This window comes from Pelecanus crispus, chromosome 11 (assembly GCF_030463565.1).
Source record: "Pelecanus crispus isolate bPelCri1 chromosome 11, bPelCri1.pri, whole genome shotgun sequence".
NCBI classification, from domain to species: domain Eukaryota; kingdom Metazoa; phylum Chordata; class Aves; order Pelecaniformes; family Pelecanidae; genus Pelecanus; species Pelecanus crispus.
In genome coordinates, this window is record NC_134653.1 from 37,777,892 (window position 1) to 37,798,885 (window position 20,994).

Genomic DNA, 20,994 nt, shown 5'->3' on the forward strand with positions numbered 1-20,994 from the left:
CGCGCCTGGTTGTGTTATCACGTGCCCAGACCCGTGGGACGAGGCGTCACTGGCAGGCACGAGGACTTGGTTCTGATCCTAACACTGCCCAGAGCCCCTCGCAGAGCTGGGCTATTACTCGGCGGTCCCATCCTTACTGTGAACCAGCCGCTCCTCCGAGTGCCCCATGCCCCACTGCTTCTCCAAACATTTCCGGGCCTTTTCTTTTCCTGACAAAAGCCAAAGTTGTGGTACAGGGCTATGGGCTGGAGCCAGCTGCAAATCTATCAGTCTGACTTCAAGTCTCTTAAAGAAATTGGATATCAGAGCACTTACAACTGCCAACTCGCTTTTATCTCTCCCTCCAGAAAAGTGGATTATCTTGATGCTAACAGAAGGATTCGGTTTCTTTAAGTCATGCCAGATTTAAATGCGTAAACACACACACACACACATATGAAATCTTACTCATATTCTCTAAAGAGGTTAGGTTTTGGACCTAAGTGCTTTCAGCCTAGTTTTTTTTTTTTTTCCTTGTTTGCTTGCTCCAGGGAGAACCCATTATAGACTCTTCTGCTCCAGTGCCTTAGGCTTCAGTATCACAAGTATACGTACTTTCTGCTTTTGTATTAATTATTATAAAGAATGTAGCAGTACACAGTACCTGCTCTTAGCAGTACATTTATTACTGAAAAGCAGATGACTTAGGCACCCAAAATTTGCTTTCAAAAGTGACTTCCAGTTGGATGTAGGCTTCTAAGTGGTAGTAGAGACCTTGAAATTCCCCATCAGAGTGCCTGTTTTTAAAGGTCTTAACCATGTCACTTCAGAAAGTGATTGATTTAGACATTTCTAATGTTACTCTAGAAAATTTAAGTAAAAGCAATGCCCGCAGAACATGAAAAAACCCTTTAAAGCGCATGTATTCTTTTGCCCCTTTGTAATCAGTGCTGTAGGTAAAAAGGGGTGTTACACTGAAAGAAGCGGATTCGTGTAAATTCAGAGGCAAGTAGGTCAGTCGGGCCTGGGTGCGTGTCATCCACAGCTGGGGGCACAGGTTGCTCTCAGCTTAGAAAAAACCTGACACGTTGGGTGCTGATTCCTGTTTGAAGTTCCTCGGCAAAATCACGGATGGATTTAATTGATACCAGCAGACATTTGGGGGATGTGAACATTTGTCCTTATTCAGTCACGTAATTTCTGAAGCGCTGGTATCTTCCGCTGCCGTCAACCACATTCGAAGTCAGTGCAAGTTGTTCTTCCAGAGGAAGATGCTGAGAAGAGGCCACAAGTCGTACGGTGGAACATTTTGTTTCTGCAGTCGTTGCCACCTTCATGAGATCCTGAGCCAGTTCAATGTTTCTCCTCTTCCCACTGGTTCCTCCTCCATATTTTCTCACAGGAGAAAAGCCTGGAGGCAAGGACAAAAAATGACAATTTTAGCCTGTTCGAAGTTGAGGAAAGGACTGCTTAGTGTTTAAGGTCTCAAAAAACACTGCAAAGAAGGCCTCGATTTGTAGGATAGGTGTTCCTGGTCACCGTGTGCGTGTCCTGGGGCTGAGGAGGGGGAGGATGGCACAGGGATCTGTTGAGAAATGGCCGTCCGAGCAGGTAGTTTCCAGCCGCCCAAATCCACGGTTATCTCATTGCATTGTAGATCTTGTCAAAATTTTACCTCTTAAGTACATACGTGTTAGAGTTTAACGCATGCGTTAGGCCCACCGTCCGTCCTCGGCGTACGTGTACGCTTCTGCATTTCAAACCTGCCAAGGAAACAGGTCAGTATTGCTCGTTTGAAAGCGAGCCCTCGTCCTCGAGGGCGCTCCCCAGCATCTTGCTGGCGCGGGACGGGCGGGCCGCCGCGCCGCGAGACCAGAGCTCCGCGGCGCGTTGCCGGAGACGCCTCGGCGCCGCGGCCGTCAGGCGCCGGGGAGGAGGAGGAGGAGTGGCCCGTCGGAGGTGCGCGGGGGTAGCGGGGGCGGGCGGGGGACGGGGGCGGATGCTTGCTGACGCCCCCGATGATGTTTTCTGCTGTGATGACTCATGGTGTTCTCTCTTGTCTTTAGATACCAGCCTGTTGATATCATTCAACCAACCAATCATGTATTGCCAGCCTCATTCGGGGATTCTGATTGGTACTTTGTCACAGGCATCTCTCTTACCTCCACCAATGAGTCCTCACGTAGAAAACCACCACAGCATGACCTGCAGAAACAGGGAATGCCAGGTGAATATTGACTCTTTCTCCTCCGTCTTTGTGGTACTCACAGGCCCACGGGCCTCTGTGTCTTTTTTTTTTCTCTCTCTCTCTCCTCTAGATCACGAACTGCTCAGGCAAGAGCTGAACAACCGGTTTTTGGTTCAGAGTTCGGACCGGGCCGCTGCCTCACTTGGCCCGGTGCCGCTGCTGAGAGCGGAGTTTCACCAGCACCAACACACGCATCAGCACCAACACACCCACCAGCACACATTCACTCCTTTTCCATCCAGCTTGCCCCAGACGCCGCTCATGCCGCCCTCTGCACCTCCCATGGTGCGTACCCCAGCCCAAAATGTGAGGATAAGTAGAGCATCTCTGGTCAAAAAGCCTAACCCGCTCTTGTCAAACAGAACCCAGCCCTCTTCATTTCAGCCAGGCGTGCTGTCCCTGCCCTTCCGACCTGGAGGCCTGGAGAGACAGGCCCGGCGCTCCCGAAGGGACTCCCTTTCCCTCCAGAGCCCCCGCACCGAGCCTCCAGGTCCCCCACGCTGCTACCCACGAGCAGATACCGCGCCCGTGAGACAAGTCCAGAGTCCCTTTAGCTTCCCTTTTCCTGTGTCCTGCTGTGTATTTCCGTCCCCCCTTTCCCAGAGCCCGGTGCCATGACACACCGAAACACGCCGACCAGGACACCGCAAGATCGGTGGCCTCCGGTGCCGAGCGCAGTCCCCGCAACTGCTCGCTGCGGGCAGACCGTCCTTGCCTGCCCGGAGCTCTCACCGTAGCGCAGCATCTCATCTGATACCAGTTTTGTCCCTCTTCCTCCTAATTCCCTAATCTAGATCGATTTTGGCATTTATTATTCGATTCCATCAACAAGCACTAATTTGCGTGCGGCTGGTTCTTCTTGTGGGAGCGATCCTCCCGGCCGCACGATAAGCGTTAGCGTTTTGCCATTGAATTCGCTTGTAACACAATGGCACTCTGCTGCAGCTGCTGCAAAATTGTTAGAGATCTGCTACAAATGGATTTTGTCAGTACTTTAAAACGCACGCTCTCCCCATTTCTGGCAATTACTTTGTGAGATTGAAAGAACAAGATCCAGCTTTTTCCACCCCCCTCTCAGTTTCACGCTGTGTCCAAAACTAGAAACAACCCTCTTCTGCTAAAGCTAGCAAAAGCCGGGAGTAACAGCAAAAGCAGCATTTGGGAAGAACTACCAAGAACTGAAGGAACATAATGTTTCTTGCTTTCCTTTCCCGCTGCTGACTGCCCGATGACATTCTTGGGTTGTAATCTGCTTAGCAGCGAGACAATTAAAAGTAATATCATCCACCCAAAATCCAGCCCCAGGTGTTTGCTCAATGTACTCATGTGTAAACACCTTCTCTTCTTTTCCTGGTCTGTGTAAAACAATCTTGAAACTTTTCTCAGGAACCTCCTGTGTTATTTAAGAATCCTGATATCCGATCCTGCGAACAGCTCCCTCCCCTCCCACCCGTGCCCGTTGATGTCAGCCTTCATAGCAAAACCAGCTTGCAAGGCTCCTTTGTTATATTTCACTCACATCTTCTTATATTCCACTAGATCAGGTCTGCTAATCCCAACACCAGAGAAGAGTGTTGAAATTTACAGCTGCATGAGTTTGGTAATTTATGGCATTTACACTGGAGGGGACATGGCTCCAGTAATAACTGTAATTAATGAAATTACAAATCTACTCTCCTGCACATAGAGGAGTGTGAAACAGCAGCTGACTTGCCAAATACGCAGCTTTTCATGGGGTCCTACAGCTCCCTTCCCTGCTGCCTTCCCCGCTCCCTCCTCCCCAGCGGAATGTACATACGGTTCAAAAATGCAATGTATATATGCTTTGGTTTTGCTTCCAAGCTGGTACAGGACAAATGGTCGTAAAAATAAATACCGGGCGCAGACTGCACGCATGGAGGTGTTAAAACCCCATGCTGGAACGGAAAAGGTTAACAATTGCCTCCTCTCTGGGGCACGCTCTTTTTTGCAGGGGAGGGGGAATATAGAGAGGTTTGCGCACCTAAAGCAGTTAAGCCCTTTTCCAAACGATTTTGGCACTTAGGGAATTGGTATTGGTTGCCCCGCTGTAGATGCTGGGGTCTAATGGAGAACGTTCCCGACCTTCTAGCCTGTGATCTAGCGCAGTGCTCCAGGGGCAGGTCCCAGATCCAGACCTGGAGCCGAACGTCCCCGCGTTTCGCTGCGCTGCAGGTACCGGGGCCGCGCTCTGCGTAGCGAAGGGCGCTCTCCACGAAGGGCGCTCTCCACGTGGTGCCGGCAGACCGGGTTCTGCAGCGGGGCTCGGCAGCGCCCAGCGCACGCCGGGGGCGAGCGCCTTTCCGTCTGCGTTAGCCTTGGGAAATCGGGCAGCTCCCTGGCGAGCGAGTGCGGAGTGACCAGGCAGTTCTGCTCTGTCAAATGCTGTGCAAACGGGCCGTGATTATTTGTCTGTGTTGAAATCCTGATGAGTCCGCTACTGCCGAAACCAAACTCACCCGTTTCCTTTTTTTTTCTCTTTTCTTTCCAGTTTGACAAGTACGCTCCCAAATTAGACAACCCTTACTTTCGACATTCCAACGTGAGTGCTTACCTTTCTAGGTGGTGTCTTTGTTAATGGTTCTGCTTGCACTTCTTTTGCTTGTTTTCAATTGATCAATGGTGTTTTGATTCATTCATTCCTAAAGCTCTTTTTCCGTCTTGATATTTAAATTTTTTTAAGGTACAAAATTTTCTTTGGGCTTTTTTTTTTTTTTTTTTTTTTTAAATCTTTGTCTACTGCATTTTTGCTGCTGCGGCTCTATATTGCTGTGCCTGGGTTGGCAGGGAATGCGCAGAAATTGCTGTATCAGTGGTCATTGCAGAATCTTTGCAGCTGGTGCTTCTCACAGTGCAGCAGCCCGGAGTGCATGGCTCTTTCACAAGATTTTGCTCAGGTCACAGGAGTAAGTCAGACTGGTGGTTTCTTCCTGGTGCTCCCCGCTGCTCCAAAGCACAAAACCGACACGTTTTGGGACTTGTAAAACTGCTGTATGTGCTCAGGAGAGGCCTAAGCAAAACTTAACCCAAGCTACACAACTACAAGGTGGTGTGCATGTTGCCTGTGGTTAGTGTGCAATGCAGCATCTTGTGGTTCTTTTTTGCTTTGAAAATTAAAGCAGGTCACGTTTCAAAACAGGATCAATTTGTTTGCTACTGCAGAACAATGCAAAGTTAACCAAAAGTGAACATAAAACCCAAATTATTCCGATTCCTCTAAGAATGGTGAATGCTCTGTGCTTCCTGCAATAGTCCTCAAATTTTAAAGGCACACTTGTTCAGCACTATCTAGAAAATTTGGCGGATGAGCGCATTTTCCACGTTTTGGCTTTGCTCTTAAAAATTTTGAAAGCAAATTTAGTGTGTATTTTCACTGTGGCACTCGTTCAGCACAGTACTATTTTTATATGTGCCAGGCTTGGCACCTACCTCCATTATTGTTCAAGTTGTCCTGTGACATAAGCATCTCTCTTTCTTTTGTAGTTCTTTCCAACCTATCCTCCAGCAATGCCTGGAATGCCACCCATGCTTCCACATTCAGGTCCCTTTGGGTCACTTCAGGGAGCATTTCAACCGAAGGTACAAACTTCTTCTTATGAAGGCTTTGTTCTTTTGCTGGGAGAGAAACTGTATTCAGAGTCGCGTCTCTGGTGATTTAGCAGCACACGAATTAACTAGCAGACGTGCAGCGCAGGGTTGGAAGCGATCACCCCGCAGATCTGTGAGCATCCTCTGCACAAAGCAGCCAACACTTTAGCAGAAATTTTCTCTTGGCACTAGAGATCGTTCCTTGGAAAAAGGATATAGCGGTTCACTTGGGAGGTCAACTGAAACTGGAGGAGAAGCGTACAGTCAAACGCATTACTTGATTGAAATATTTACAGCTAATAAGAGACCGATGAGTCGCAAATCATTTTATAACTTTAACGGTCTGAGATTGCAAAAGATAAACTGTGTTTATTCCCAGGAAAAAGATGAGGAATTGACTGTGCAAGTGTGGGAACAATAGGGAGAGACTGCTGTAAATGGGTAGAGCAGTTTGAAGGAGCTGAATTTTTATTCCCAGCTCCAACACTGTCTGACCTTGGGCAAGTCGCTTAAATCTTCTCTTCCTCAGCTTCCTCATCTATAAAGTTATCTTGCAGTGGGTTTTATAAGGGTTGATTAATGCCTGCAAGCTTCTTTGAGATGGTGTGTTTGAAAGGTGCACTGCAGCTGTAACGTATCATTACAACTAGCACTGATTGGCATTTGGAAACGTTGCCATGATAACCACCGTTTTTGACGAATTCTGTGGTGTGCGCTGCTTTTTTTTTTTCCTCCCAGACTTCTTGTTCTTATTAACTCTTTTTAAAGGTACAGAAACTGTTAAATCCCCCCAAACAAGATGCGATATATCCACGTAGCGTTTGTTTGAAAATGGAGCATTTGCTCCATTTGTAAGGTGACGTGTTTAGCCTCCTTACGTACTGTGACTTTGGAGATTTCTGACCTTGAATAGCATTTCCATAGAGCTCTGCTGCTGGGTTAGAAGACTTGAAGGAGCAGCACTGTAGCCAGCCCGTTTCTCTTTGCGTTTGGAAGGTCGTTCCCATAACCATACCGAGCAGGGCTGTGGGCTGCGCTTCCCTCGGCAGTCTCGCCGGCGTCGGTGGAAGTCAGTAATTAGCAGCTGCTGCAAATAAGGCCTCTTACAACCTTCCCACTTAACTTAATTTCTTTAATGGAAGCTGGAGTATTTCCTCAGTGCCCATCGAATCGCTTACGTTATTTTATTTTCTGGGTACATTACAAACAGCGAAGTCTCCGAAACGGCTTTTTCCAGCCAGAGTTCTGTCTGTAGTGGCTGCAGGCGCAGAAGAGGAGCGGTTGCGTCTGAGCAGAGGGAGCGACAGGGCCAGAACACAGCCGTGCCTTGTGGAGTTTGCCCGCCAGTGTTAGCTGTTGCTGTTCTCGCAAGGGATGCCAGGGCATCCCTACAGACCCCAAGCTGTCAGGGCGCGAACGTGACTTTCCAAGAAAAGGAGCTGCGCAAATAAGGTGGAATTGGCAAAATGCTGCTGATGTGAAGATAGGGTTCAGTTTTGCCGTACGGCTACTGTTACTGAGGAGCTTCTGATACACCGATAGCATGCTCTTCAGGTTTCCGTCTTCATTACGGAGCTTTATAGATACCATCTCACTGTAAAATACCATTAGACCAAAGAGACGCGGTTACAACGCGAGAAAGAAAAAGTGAGCACAGACCCTTTACATTTTTAAACAGTTCTTAGTGCTGTATTATAACTAGCTTTTAATTCATTTTAATGATAGATACAGAGAACGTTTGCTAGCTTGAGTTTAAGCGACGCAAGGTCACACTCTGGTGCCATGGTTAATCACCAACATCACTTGATCTCTGGACGGTGCTGTATTTACATGCAGGCTAACATCTGAAAAAAAGAGGGATAGGTTGAAAAATGGATCTGCCGCTTTGGCACATTATTTTGCAGTTTCCTAGAGGAGACAGAGCTGAACTGCTGGGCGAAGCCACTCCAGTTGTCATTACTGCATCGTTTTTCCATGCTCTCTCCCTCCCAAGCTGTTTGACTAAAGCCTTCATAATCGCTGCAGACCCGATGATTTGGTTTTGGCACACTGAATCCTGCACTTCTTGCTTTCCAAAGCAGAGGTCTTGGTTTTGTTTTTCCCCTTCCCGTGTCAGTTGCCTACAGCTGTGCGTGTAAATCCACCGCACATAAATCCAGGCTGACGGTAAACTTCTCAGTGAGTTTCCCGAAGGCCGTTTCTCACAAGCTAAGAACTTGAAAAGGTCAGAAGTATTCAGTTTACTTTGCTGGAGGAAGCATTCACATCTTTCTCCAGGCGACAAAGGGACAGGATGACACCATGCTATTAACATGTTGTGATCTTAAAGCTCTTGCCTGTATGATAGCTGTAACTTATTTGCCACCTTATATATACCTCAGCTGTCAGACAGGCCCTGAGAGCACCGATCTGCCCGGGGAGTTCGTTCACTTACCTACACACACACGAGAATTCTCTTTTTAATGAGTCTGGAAGTTACGTAGCCTTAGACAAATTAAAACCTATCTTTCCTCCCACACCCTTGATTCTGCTCATTCCTCGTGCAGTTCGACTGCTTGAAATCTACTGTAATTTGACCTAAAATGCGAGTGAAACAATCTCTTGGGGAATGAGGTGTAACCCCTCTGCACTCAGCTGTGCGGAGGCACCAGGTGCAGTTGCTCTGGGAGTGGGAGATGGATGAATGCCAGAGTGAGAAGACGAACGAGTTCTTGGGGATCGTCTCGGACAGGGCAACAGGTGGGATCCGGAGGAGGAGGAGGAACAGGGATTCATTCGATGAGGTGTTTAATTCTTGCTGCAAAATGATGGGATAAACAATGCAAAGCTATAAAAGACCCACAAGCACCTTCTAAGGTTTCTCATTTTGCCTTGTCGAAGCAAATAGATGGGCTGTTGCCATTCTAGCCGTGGCGTTATCTAGCCCCAGACGGAGAGGGGCCGTGGTCCAGCCGGTGGAATATGGGACTAGGGTGCTTGAGTTGTTCTGTTCCTGACTGCTATACTGGTTGCTGCCTGAAACACGGAGGGAGTCGGGAGTCGGTCCGCCTCTCTCATTCTCTCTCCTACTGCCTGCCTGTTTTGTCGAAAGAATAAGCTTGGGGGGCAGGGACTGTCTCTTCCCATCCACTCGCATACCGCATAACACAACGGGGTTGTGATTTCAGCGGGGCTTAGGGGTGCTGCTGTAATACTATTACTGCTGCTAAATAATAATAGATGACATGGTGGGTAAATGCTGTTGGCTGTCAGTAAGAGATAACATTTAGCACTAATGTAGCAATATGCGTGTTCAAAGCACAGTACAAACATGGACTAATTAATGCCGTTAACATCAGATAGAGATGTTAAATGTACCGCTGGTATGACACAGTATTATTCATGCTCTATTCTTGTCTTTCAGACTTCAAACCCTATTGATGTAGCAGGTAGACCAGGCACAGTCCACCATACGCTGCTGCAGAAGACTCCAGGGGTAGGCAACAATATATAACCTTCCTTTCAGCTTATCTGGATTTACAGTAAACACAGTGATTGCTCATAAAAAAAAAAAAAAGAGCAGCTGGTGGGCAAATTTGCCTTCTAGACTCGGAAGGTGCAGTCAGGACAGAAGTTTCTTTTTCTGGTGAGACAACAGTAGCCTCCACCAGTCGTGAATACAAAGGGACGTATTGACTTCTTTAAACAAAGTCAGAGGGAAACGGGGCAGGAAACCCCTTCAAGGTCTTTCCCCTAAGCATTGCTTGGAGAGTAGTTTTATGCGCTCCATTTGAGAACGATTAATAAGGTTCAGAAAAGCACTAAACTGTTCAGTTGCTGGCATGAAGCTGCTTTGTTTATCATAAAATTCTGCTGAGTTTGGTGCAAGGAATGAAAGAGAAGTTTTAAGCCTTCTTTAAGCCTTTTAGGTTTCCCGTGCCACAGGGGACTTCTCTGGAACATTGCTTTCTAAATGCTTTTACTTGTTCAGAGGAAGGAAGTTCCCCACCTTTCTGTATATTGGCTAGTTTTAGAAAGACTCATTGTTTTATTTCTGCTTTTTCCATAGGTGTCAGACCCTTATAGGCCTCCAGTAAGAGTAAGTAAGGTTTGTGGGGGATTTTATATACATATATACACGCACACATAGAAACACGCGCTTCAAATATTGTGGATCGGTTTTTGAAATTTAACATGTCCAGCAGAAAATTTCACACTCATCCTTTACTTAAAGGAAAATGTCATAGTTAGCTCTTAGCTGCTTCTGATTAATAACGTTTAGGTTGAATCCCAACCTTCTTTCGCATCCATTTATGTGCGTTAATAGTTCACAGTATGAAATAAGGGACACAGAAATAAATGACTGTGAGCACGGACAGGCATTCACCAGCGATCGGATTCATGGTGGCTTAGGTCAACGTCTTTTATTATTTGTGCTTCTGATGTTCCACAAAAACACGCTACAGTGAGTACCGCAGCTCAGCTGAAAAACAGTAACTCGTTCAGCTGTGGCGCTGCTCATCCCTGGTGATTGTTCGTCCGTACCCTCTTCCTCCCCAAATGCAAGTAGCCACAATAACCACGCGTGCCTTAGCCCGCCGTGCAGCAGGGATGAATGGACAGGGCTCTTTTCAGAAACAGAACTGTTAACTATTAGCTGCTTTCTCTCAAGCATGGCATGCTGTTCTTTGCTGCCATGTATTTTGGTTTACGAAGCGGGGAGTGCGAGTAGGATATGAGGAAGATCCTCCATGATATGAGGAAGATATCCCACATCCCACATTCTTCCTGTTTGTTTCCTTCTTAATTTAAACATCATCTGCTGCAGTGCAGAAAAAGATGTTGATCACCTATTGTGCCATTTCAGTAATCAGCCTTTCTCATTGCTTAGCTGCCTGTTTGACAGTAAGGGAAATGAAACGTTCTATCTGATGTAGATTGCTAACGTATAAATTAATCTAAATTCTTGTGCTTTCCATTGCAGAAACCCGGGAAGTGGTGTGCGGTTCATGTACAGATCGCCTGGCAGATCTACCATCACCAGCAAAAGATAAAGGTAATTCAGACAGTTCCTGGAACAAAGCCAAGTCCTTTGGCTTACAGATTACGCTTTAGTGAGTAACGAGCAGGAAGCAGTTACTGTTGGCGATTCTCAAGCTTGCCTGTATTGATTAACTAACACTTTCAATCTTTTAACATTTATCGTAGCAACTGTAAAGTTTATCTGGGGGCAAAGGAGTTCAACTGAAGGGTAGCAAAATGAGCCAGAGATACTAAGTGCACAGCCAGAAAGAGGAGAAGAAAGGGGGGAGGAGGGTAATTTTGCCCCAGAATTTTTTACAGAAATTATTCTGCTTTTTTACAAAGCGTACGTGTTTAATGTCACTTCCCTTCTGTACTACTACCTCCTGTGGAACACAGAGCATTATCCCATTCGTAATAAAATGACCGATACGGTGAAGAACTTATTAGAAAACGTAGAGCAGGCGAGTACATTGATAGTTACTGTGTTCGAGGTTGTTGGGCTTTCTGCACGGCCGTGATGATGGGCAGAGGGGGGGCATTTAAAATTCAAGAGGTAGCAAGACGTAGGTACGCTGGGGTGCTGTTGCAGGCTCGAAGATCCCTCCGGCAGGCAGAATAGCTGGTAACAGGGCTTCCATAGCGTTCTATTTTTTCATAGCTCCTGCTGTAGTTTTTTTGTCCCATTAATGGAGACTATTCAGTGTTTAGGTAGGTGCACTGTAATTAGTGCCTCTACAGGTGGTGCATGTCCTTTTTTTTAAAATACATGTATATAATCTTTAAGCTATTGAGACTTACATGACTTAAATGACTTAGGTGCAGTTCTGACCGCGCTCACTTCTATAGGGGAAGGGTGAAAATAGCCTCTGGAGGAGCCTCATAGTTCTCTGTATCCTTCGCCCCCCGTCTGCATACTGAGCTATACTAGCTGCAGGAGGGGCACAGTCTAGGACCATCTCTCTCTTTCCAAACTGGAGAAGCAAAACAGACGAGTCTGTCGCCCAGCTCTCAAGACTTCAGTCGGCAGCTTTCCGCCTGCAGAGTATTTTTTGTCAGGCTGAGAGCGGCGGCTGATCCTGGGGTGCGGCGTGCTCGGTGTATCATGTTGCATGCTCCACTGTGTGTGCTGAGGGGCTGAGGGCTCGCTTCGGACCCTGTTCATGGGGATGAGGCAGGCAGCCGAGAGGCTGCGGAGCAAAATGGCCTTAGAGATGCTGTCAGAGCATGGCTGCGGTACGTGACCGGAGACGCTGCTGTCACTCTCGCTAACTCTCCCTGGCAGGGCTAAGCAGGAGCGAGCCTGATCTCCCTCTTTTTCTCCCATAAAAAAGGAAGTGTATAACGAGATTGTTTTTATATCGTTTGACAGCAAATGCAGCTGGATCCCCACAAGCTAGAGATAGGTGGTAAACTTGACCTGTTCAGCAGACCTCCCGCCCCTGGAGTGTTTCCAGGCTTCCATTATCCACAGGATCTTGCCAGGCCTCTGTTTTCTACCACAGGTAAGGCAAGATTGTCATTTGTTGGGGGGAAAAAAAAAAAGAAAAAAAAAACCCAAACAGTCGGTATATGTAACGTGTGTCCCCGCAGCTACGTGCGCCTCAAAAACTGAAGCAGGCAAGGTTGGTACAGAGGGGTGTGGAGGCACCGGCGACTGCGGCGACCGGGGCGCTCAGAGCTGCTGGGCTGGGCTCTGCCGCCGCCAGTGCGGGATGCTCTGCGCGTCACGGAGCTGCAGCAGTTGGCTCTCACATTCGTGTCTGTGCAGCTGGTTCTTATGTGCCTGATTAATAGGCTATGGAGTGATTTTTAAAAGCGATTTTGACAAAACACTTGAAACTGTTTCCATTGCAGAGGATTGGAAGTGGCCCCAGTCTCTTTTCTTGCTTTTATATTTGCCACGTTGTTCTTCTCAGCTCCTCCACTCACCAAGTTTCTGTTTGTTTTCTGAAAACAAGGGGGTTTTGTAAAAGGAAAACTTCAATAACAGCATTGAAAATATCACAGAAGGTGTATTTGTGAAGTGTTTGCGTTTTAAATATAAAATCCCCTTATGTGTTACAAAGTCCAGCAATCGCTAAGGCTTAAAATGGCATATTGAATTTAAAAAAAAATTACTTAAATACAGTTTACATTAATCAATTGCTTTCTAATCTGTGGAGAAGTAATTACAATTAATGCAATTACCGAAGTGCAGTAAGCTTCACTGCGCTCTTCTCGATGGCTCTGACCATGGGAGACTGCAACTTTGGCGTTCTGGTTTTGGAGGTCGCTGTGGATTCATGTGGATGTCCGCCTACCAAATGTTGGTTTTGTTCTGTTCCCAGGCTTAACTTTCCCCCTAGACTTCTTCAGATTTTCTTTCTGTGTTTGAGATGCTGAAGTCTGCCTTCTGAGTGAGCTGTATCAATTGATGAGATGTAACTTAGCTCTTGGTGTATGCAATTAATTGGCAAATAATGTAAATTTCTTTCCTAACTTCAGTTTTATGATGCAATATTGCGTGCTCATTCTAACTCAGTGCAGACTTGTTCATATTCAGCCTTGGTTCAACCCTGTTGAAATGAAGGAGGTTAGAAATGTTTTGAATTCTGTCCCCAACCTGACAGAAAAGCGACAGGTGAGGATCAAGCTGAAACCTCCGTGAGAGTTGCATTTCAAATGCAGATGTCGGATAGCCTTCAGGTACTCCACCAGTGGTTCAGTCTGTCTTTCCACCCTTACCTGTGGATGGAAATTGTTAAACATCAAATGCACGTTTCTGCCATGTAGGATCAGTGCTGATACTAGCTGTACATTGTAGGATGCTACCCTGATTTTTGGTCTCTGTAAAGGAACTTCGATAGTACGGGGCCAAGATACTTATTGCACCTGCTTGGATGCAAAAGCACAGCTTATTTACAAACCTGACTCTTTTCCTACGGCAGCTGTTTCCTTATCGCCATCCTCCTCTGTCCCGTGTTGTCATTACAAGAATCTTGTTTCATGTATGGTTTCGCTGCTGAAGGCTACATGGGGCAGAGTTTACCCTAACGGGCAGAAAAGCAGCAGGCCACTTGGTATCTTGAGCTTTTTCTCTTAACGATGCAAGCGTGGTTTGCTTTTCCATTCGTAAGAGCAAGAGGGGAAAGGTATGGAATAGAAACATTAAAGAAGGCAAATTAATAGAAAACTTTCACTACAGATAAACAACCTTACAGCAACTTGTCCATGAGTATATTAATCACAAGAGCCATCACACGGTAAATCTAGGTAAAGAGTGCTATCAAAGTGAACAAACATTGCAGCAGTAATATATAGATGAATAAATCTTTTACTCTGCAATATCCGAGGCATTCTTTTCACCTTATCGAACAAGCGTGCAGTTGACGTGAATCATTGGTTCTGCTGCATTGCCTAGTTACTGTGGGAGACATAAGTTATCTTAGGGCCACCTGTCTTCAGGACGGATGTTCGGCTGCCTGGCAGACGCTATATTTAATAACTACCTGACAGCCTGCAATGCCGCTCCTGGCTTTCTCCGGAGGATTTTTTATTATCAGCCCATGTAGTTGAGTTTGTAAGCCGTCTCCTTTGAAGAAATCTCCCATCCATTATACACCTTCTGAAATCTTAAAGGATTAGAGAGATGACAGTCTCCATCCGTCTTGAAGCATTGGAGCAGTCAGAATGTTTATAGATAACTCCAGGTCTCGTTGCCGTGGTCCCTCTTAAGTTTCCTCAACTCATTTTCTGGCTGCTTAGGTTTGTGGTGCCCAAGCTGGTGAGGGACACGCAGCGCTGTCTCCCTCTGGTTTTATAGTCTGCTCATGTTCTGGACACAGGAGTGTGTTTTACAACCATCTGGTATTGGGCTCTGTCAGCGAGGAAGACCAGGTCAGGGACTGACCAGCACCTCCGTAAAACACTGTGTGGTCTTTGCTCGGGATGCAGCTTCTCCTGGGCATATTGATCTCTTCCCTCCATTCCCCCCACTTTTGCTGTGACCTGCCGTAGTGTTATCAGCACTGATGGTACACGGTGGAAACGTGCATTTGATGTGGCTTGGAGATGAGGGGCAGGAACTTACCAGAGCAGGTCTGCCACTGGTGGGAATAATTCCTATGGGCCACAGACGAGGCAGAAGGCTTTGTGGTGAAGGTGACAGGAGAGCTGGAGTGCCAGCTGGGAGGAGAAGCGTCATAATCCTCTTTTCTGTAATAGAAAGTTACCACTTGAGAAAGCAGTGACTGCGTGAGCGAGCTGTTAGTGAGTAGCCCATGTTCGTGCCCAGTGTGGCTGCTGCTGTTTGCTGGAGTTGACCCGTTACTTTTCCCAGTATTAAGGGAGGTTAACTTTTTACCAACAAAATACAGGGGACAAGCACTGAAGAGCTTTGTTTAGGTGTTGGTCTGTTTTGCACATGACTTAACATGTCCTCGGGAAAGTGCTGCTTCTGTCATTGCGTGGAATGACTAGTTTCTAACAAAATGAGACAGTTAATGCACAGGTATGGCAGGTCTTGCTTTCTGCAAGGGACTCTTTGCATCCAGGCAGCAGCTGGAAGTTATGATAGTTGCTAATTCTGCTTTGTCTGCAGTAGTGGAAGTACCGGCAGGGAGGAGGCACCGTAAGGACGTTCGCAGCCTGAACAGTGGGAGAGGGCTGCTTTTGCCACTGTAATACTGGGGCCGCAGAAACATTTTGTCGCACGCATCTGAAACATAAATATCCAAAGCTGATTCCAGGTGCATCCTGAAAATCATCTGTACTCATCTTAGGGGGTGAAAGCCAGGCCCGTGAGATTGCCCAAGCATACTGTCATGTGCAGGACGCAGGGGAGTTAATCTTCCTCCAGAAGCCGTGCGTCCCAGTGGCAGGTAGCACCAGTGCTTTTCACGCTGCGGTTACAAGCCTGGTCAGGCTCGCATGCGTCTGCCCGTGAAGCAGGCAAATCTCTCATTTTCTGCTCTGAAATGAGAGCAGAATTTTCTGCGTGAGCCTGGTCCGCCTTGACATACAGGGCAGACCAGCTTGTTTCAGCCCATTCGTGCCCCTTGCCTCAAGCTAGTGTAATCCAGCGTGCTCGGCAGCGGTGTTCCTTTCCCGCAAGGTAGCGTGGCACCGTGGCAACGAGCAGTGTCTAGGAGAGGGGAAAAAAATACCATGAGGGCAGCCCGTGGATGCGGAGACAGATGTGAGAGCGTAGATGGAGCTCTCATGGGAGAGGCATGATTGATGTTGCCTGCGTGCTTGTCATTAACTGGTGTTTCATATAGACTCTAATCAGTCACTTCCGAGCACCTTCTGTCTGGGCCCGTAACCTGGGCTGACCCTTTTTAATGTAAACACAGAGTAATGACTGAAAGCGCCAACGAGATTCCACTTCCTCGTTACCACCGGTGAGCGGGCAGCGCCCGGTGCAGGGTCTCTTCCTGGTGCCCACAGACTCCTTTAAGGGCGCTCAGAGAAATCCTGCCTGCAACTCGCTCGGCTGGTGTTTGGGGTCTTCCCCTGCCTCTGCGTCTGGTTCTTGGTGGATCAGGACCTCTGTGCATGCAAGCAGTCACTTGGCACTGAACTAAAAAGGGACCTTGTTCTCACAGGTGCGACGCATCCAGCAACCACCCCTTTTGGTCCTTCACCTCATCACAGCGGTTTCCTGCCTACTAACCACTTGGCAGGTAAGTGTAAGTAAACCCTGCCTTCACCTTTCTACCTCTGACCCGTTCCCGGCTCTCCTGCCTTGAGGCACTGTAGCACTGGGGGAGGGAGAGGCTTAAACTGTCTCAGGAACCAGAAGGCAGCCGGGAAGCACCCTCCCGCCCGCGCCGGCCTCTGCTCTCCTCCGGAGGAGAGGGGCAGGGTTAGCAGACCCTCTCCCACGAGAGAAGAGGGCATTGCAGAGCAGGCGAGTCTGTCACCACTGCGACACGGCACAGGAGCTGAAGTGTGACCTGTAGAGTCCCTTCCGTGCTGCTGAATGTGCCCAAGGAAACGCGGGAAATTTATGCCAAGGTACCTCAGGCAAGCCGCAGCTTAAAATGGGCTCCTCCCGTACCGTTTCCCGGCTGTGAAAGTTCTTGGCTAGGTTCTTGAATAAAGTTCAGTGAGCAGTTCCTGGCAAATAGCTGTTCTGCACATTTTGCCAGCCTTTCAGTTTCCTAATTGGCAGTAAGTAGAGCCTGATTTTCTCAAATTTCCTCATTTTAGAAGCTCACAAGCAGCTCATTGCCAATTAAAGTTCAAGCTCTGTTGATTAATGTTTTAGTAACACTCATCCAATCAGTAAATGTGGCATGCCACATGACCTAGTAGACTTTTTTCTGTTGCAAATACCCAGATTTGCATCAATTCCTGAACATTCTGTCAAAATTAACTGTATCTCTACAGAGTCACTCAACTGCTTAATATCAAAGGGGAAGGGCAAGAACAGCTATTTAAAAATAAGTAAATAAGCAAATAGCTGTTTGCTTAAAGATCCAAGCTATTTTTGCTGTTTGCCTTGATATTTTAAATATAAGGATATCCGTGAGGAAGTCGAGAGCAACACACCTCCTGTAACATGGCAAGTTAAAGACTTTAAGGGGACAGTCAAAAAGCCAGTGGGCAGAAGGAGAAGTTGTTTAGAGATGACCAGCAGGAAAGAAAACAAGTCCACTGGTACAGTTTAACCCATAGCCATCTCTGGAGTGCAGAAACCCGAGTCGGTTTATCTGCTCAGAGAGGAACCTCTTCTGACGATGGGTGCCTTTAATGAAAAAAAAAGGCAGGACTGTTTATAAAGACAAGTGCCAGTAGCCAAATAGTCAGATACTTCACTGGGAAAGGCAAGATTCATCTTTGGCCTCAAAGGATACAAACCCCCATCCCTGTGTCACAGTCGCTCCCAAGACTACGCTATCATTTCCACCACCAGTGGGATGAAGGAAGCTATTTTGGGAGAGGATTTTGGCACAATCAGGCCAAAGTTAGTTGGTGTAAGGATGGATGTCCGTAGCAATTCGCTTAGGACTGTCTCTATGCACTGTTACAGCAAGGGCAGAAAGTTGTATACAGAAACAAGAGCGAAACGATGCATCCCCTCAATTTGCTGACCGAGGAGCCTGCTGAGGTTCTTCTTTCAAGGCACTTGCAATGCTTTTGCTGTTAGTACTGATAAGGAAGGAGAGTTATAGCTCAGCAGCAGCCACCCTAATTTCAGCTATTAGACTTTAATTTCTAGCTCCCCTCTGACGGGCGTACAAAAGTTTATTACAGCACCTGTTTGCAGAGTGAGCACTGAATCCCTTCTCCATTTTAACATGACGGGAATTTTCTGTGCAAAGAACCTTGCAATGAGAAGGATCAGCTTAAAGTCTGGCCTAATCCTACTTGGATTCAGACCGTTAAGAAGGGGAGGGGTGCATTTCATTCTCCAACATTCTTGGCTAAATGCCTGCTAAATCCCTGTTTGCCTTTCCAGATCCATTTAGCAGGTCAAGCACCTTCAGCGGCCTTGGGAACTTAGGCAGCAATGCCTTTGGAGGATTAGGCAGTCATGCTCTGAGTAAGTACTGGCTGGGTTACTGCAGACAAACATCCCTTCCAGAAAAGCCACATGCTAATATTTACAGCAGCTGGTGGTAGTTTTTAAAGAAGTTTAATTCCTAACCTCCATTCTCCTATCTGAAAACACTGCACCTAAGATCTCCAGGTCTCTGCGGTGGGAGCTTTTCTGCATGTCACAGACATCACTAGCTGTGCTCTGTGTCTCCTCGCCGCTGAAGGTTGGTACCTTGCGTGCTCCGAGAGGTGCTAGAGCTGCCAGCCCCACTGCGCTCTGGGTCCCGACGGGCATCTGAAGTAACACCCTTCGACGGCGAAGACGCGCAGTGGAACAGCTATTGATAATGCTCCTAACTCAGCGTGTAGACTCCCTCTGTAACCATTGTCTGAAGTTTAAATTACCTGTATAAAATTATTTTACTTCAAAAACGTGTTACCTGTAGGCAAGACATGCTTGAGAGCCACACATAAGAGAGCATGCTTTTGCATCTCACGGTGCAACAGGAATCGGTTGAAGACTGATGGAGGAAAATCAAGTGACTGTTCTGAAAAGCCTACAGCCAAGCTCTGTTTTGATACACACACGTACATACCACCAAATAGTCTGGTTTCTTTAACAAAAACGTCCCCGAATCCTCAGCTGCAGGCAGCTGATGGCTTGTAACTACCCACAAATTAAAAGTTTCTGCCAGGGAGGGGAGCTGAGGAAGAATACTGCTTTTATGCTGGAACCCTTGCTGGGGTGGGGGGAGAAGAGGAGCTGGGCATTTTCAGTCATCTCCGAGTTACTCAGATGTATAGTGAAAGCTTCCTCTGCCGATAGCCTTAAAAGAGCTGGTGGAGCTTTCACCCGGTGTTGGAGGTATCTGCGTCCACCTGCTAGTAGCTCCCTCTCACCGTTAGCTCCATATTAAAAAGTCTTGAAAGGACAGTTCTGGTTGTGATTAGCATTGTGCAAAATGTTTATGTAATTACGTGCTTTGAGTTATTTTTAACTCTTCCTCCCCCTGCCCTATTCTAGCTCACAACAACATTTTTACTCACAAAGATGGCCCAAACCTGCAGAATTTCAATAATCCCCACGAGCCATGGAATAGACTCCATCGGACCCCACCGTCCTTCCCAACACCTCCACAGTGGCCCAAGCCCACTGATTCCGAGCGAAGCTCCTCAGTGACGAACCATGACAGAGACAGAGAGCGGGAGCGAGAGCCCGAGAAGAGGGATCTTTCTCTGAGTAAAGACGACAGAGACAAAGAGAGGTAAGCAGCGCGTGCTGTTGAGCACTTTCTTCTGGGTCTCTCTTTCCTTCATATTTTTTCCAATTTTTCTGATCTTAAAATCACCTTTAGAGAAAGATGTTGCTTGTCTCTGAGGCAGCTGGTAGGCCTCTCCCTCAGATAAGCACAAGTACTAGCAACACAAAAAAACCCTCTGTGCCTTTTACGATTTGTCCTCTGTGGAAATACGGTAAGCCAGTCTCTGCTGGTAGGTTAATAAAAAGCACCACGCTGAGGACATGAGCCTGTCGCTGTGTTTTCAGGGGATACTTGGCTGTTTTCAGTGCAGCTGCTTTAGGGTTGCTGTATATTCTGGAATCATGAAGGTAGTGTTATGGTGGGTCCTTTGGAGACAGTCGTAGTTCTCATTAATGTACAGATATGCTGGTAAATTCAAACGTTAGCTGGACATTAACAAGATAAAAATGCAAATGTCTGTATCTGGAGCAGTGTGCCTGCATCCAGTAGCAAAACTGATCTTAAAAAACGGCATTGTAGACAAACCCTTATTGGTGATGACAAAACTCTATCACCTGGGCTGTAGATAACTCATTAGCTTCCAGTTACGTGATTTTGAAGCTGTAAAGCCCTTTATATTTCAGAGCCCGGTTGTCTCCAACAGGCGACCGCTCTGTGGGCAGTATCAGCCTGCAAGCCTTGGTGTGTGCGTTTGACTAGTGATAAGGGGTGCATAGTTGGCCTGGCGTGCTTTTAATGAGTTCTTCAGGCAGTGTCTGTGAACAAGATGATCTGGAAGCAATAGGCTGAAAATCATCTTGCTTTAAATGTTAAATAGTCTGACACCCTTGCATGGATAGTCATTCAGGTGGAAGCTCCCTTCTTGGCTTTCGTGTAATTCATTTGCAAACCAAAGTTACGTTACTCTGAAGAGTGTTCGCACAGGGGTTCACATCTCCATTACATTTCTATTAATTCAGCTTAAGCTGTCCTCAGCATCCCTCTTTGGACATGGTTTTAATAAACCACATCCTTGACCAGCAATTGGGACTACCACAGAGGAAGAAATCTGGGTTAGCAAATGTAATCATAAGGGATAAATACTTACGGAACTCACCTCCAGTTTTCAGCACTCGGGTCTTACAGCTCTTAAAAGCAAACCCGGCATAAAACTGAGGCGTCGGTGAGCCTCTCAGCTGCGTAACGCAGTTCTCTCAATCACAGCGTCATACTTCGCATTTAAAGTGTCTGTTGTTCAGAGCAAAGTGCTCTTAAAAGGTGAGCGTTATTTATTCCCCTCTTCAAGAGGTGGGGGTAACTGTGGCTAGTCGACTGCCTCAGAGATAGAGGAGCAGTTAGAAATGCAGACCCCGTTCTCGTGCCGCTCTTTCT

General features: G+C 47.0%; 1 protein-coding gene across 1 annotated transcript in view; it reads left to right on the plus strand.

The window, feature by feature from the left end:
- The window catches only part of FBRSL1 (fibrosin like 1), a 560,052-nt gene that overhangs the window by 536,526 nt on the left and 2,532 nt on the right, over window positions 1-20,994 (plus strand). The window contains exons 10-19 of the mRNA XM_075718432.1: window positions 2,046-2,533; window positions 4,737-4,787; window positions 5,729-5,824; window positions 9,237-9,308; window positions 9,882-9,920; window positions 10,797-10,868; window positions 12,207-12,339; window positions 16,423-16,500; window positions 18,282-18,365; window positions 19,386-19,626. Coding sequence (XP_075574547.1) covers window positions 2,046-2,533; window positions 4,737-4,787; window positions 5,729-5,824; window positions 9,237-9,308; window positions 9,882-9,920; window positions 10,797-10,868; window positions 12,207-12,339; window positions 16,423-16,500; window positions 18,282-18,365; window positions 19,386-19,626 — 1,354 coding nt within the window. The remainder of the gene's footprint in view (window positions 1-2,045; window positions 2,534-4,736; window positions 4,788-5,728; window positions 5,825-9,236; window positions 9,309-9,881; window positions 9,921-10,796; window positions 10,869-12,206; window positions 12,340-16,422; window positions 16,501-18,281; window positions 18,366-19,385; window positions 19,627-20,994) is intronic.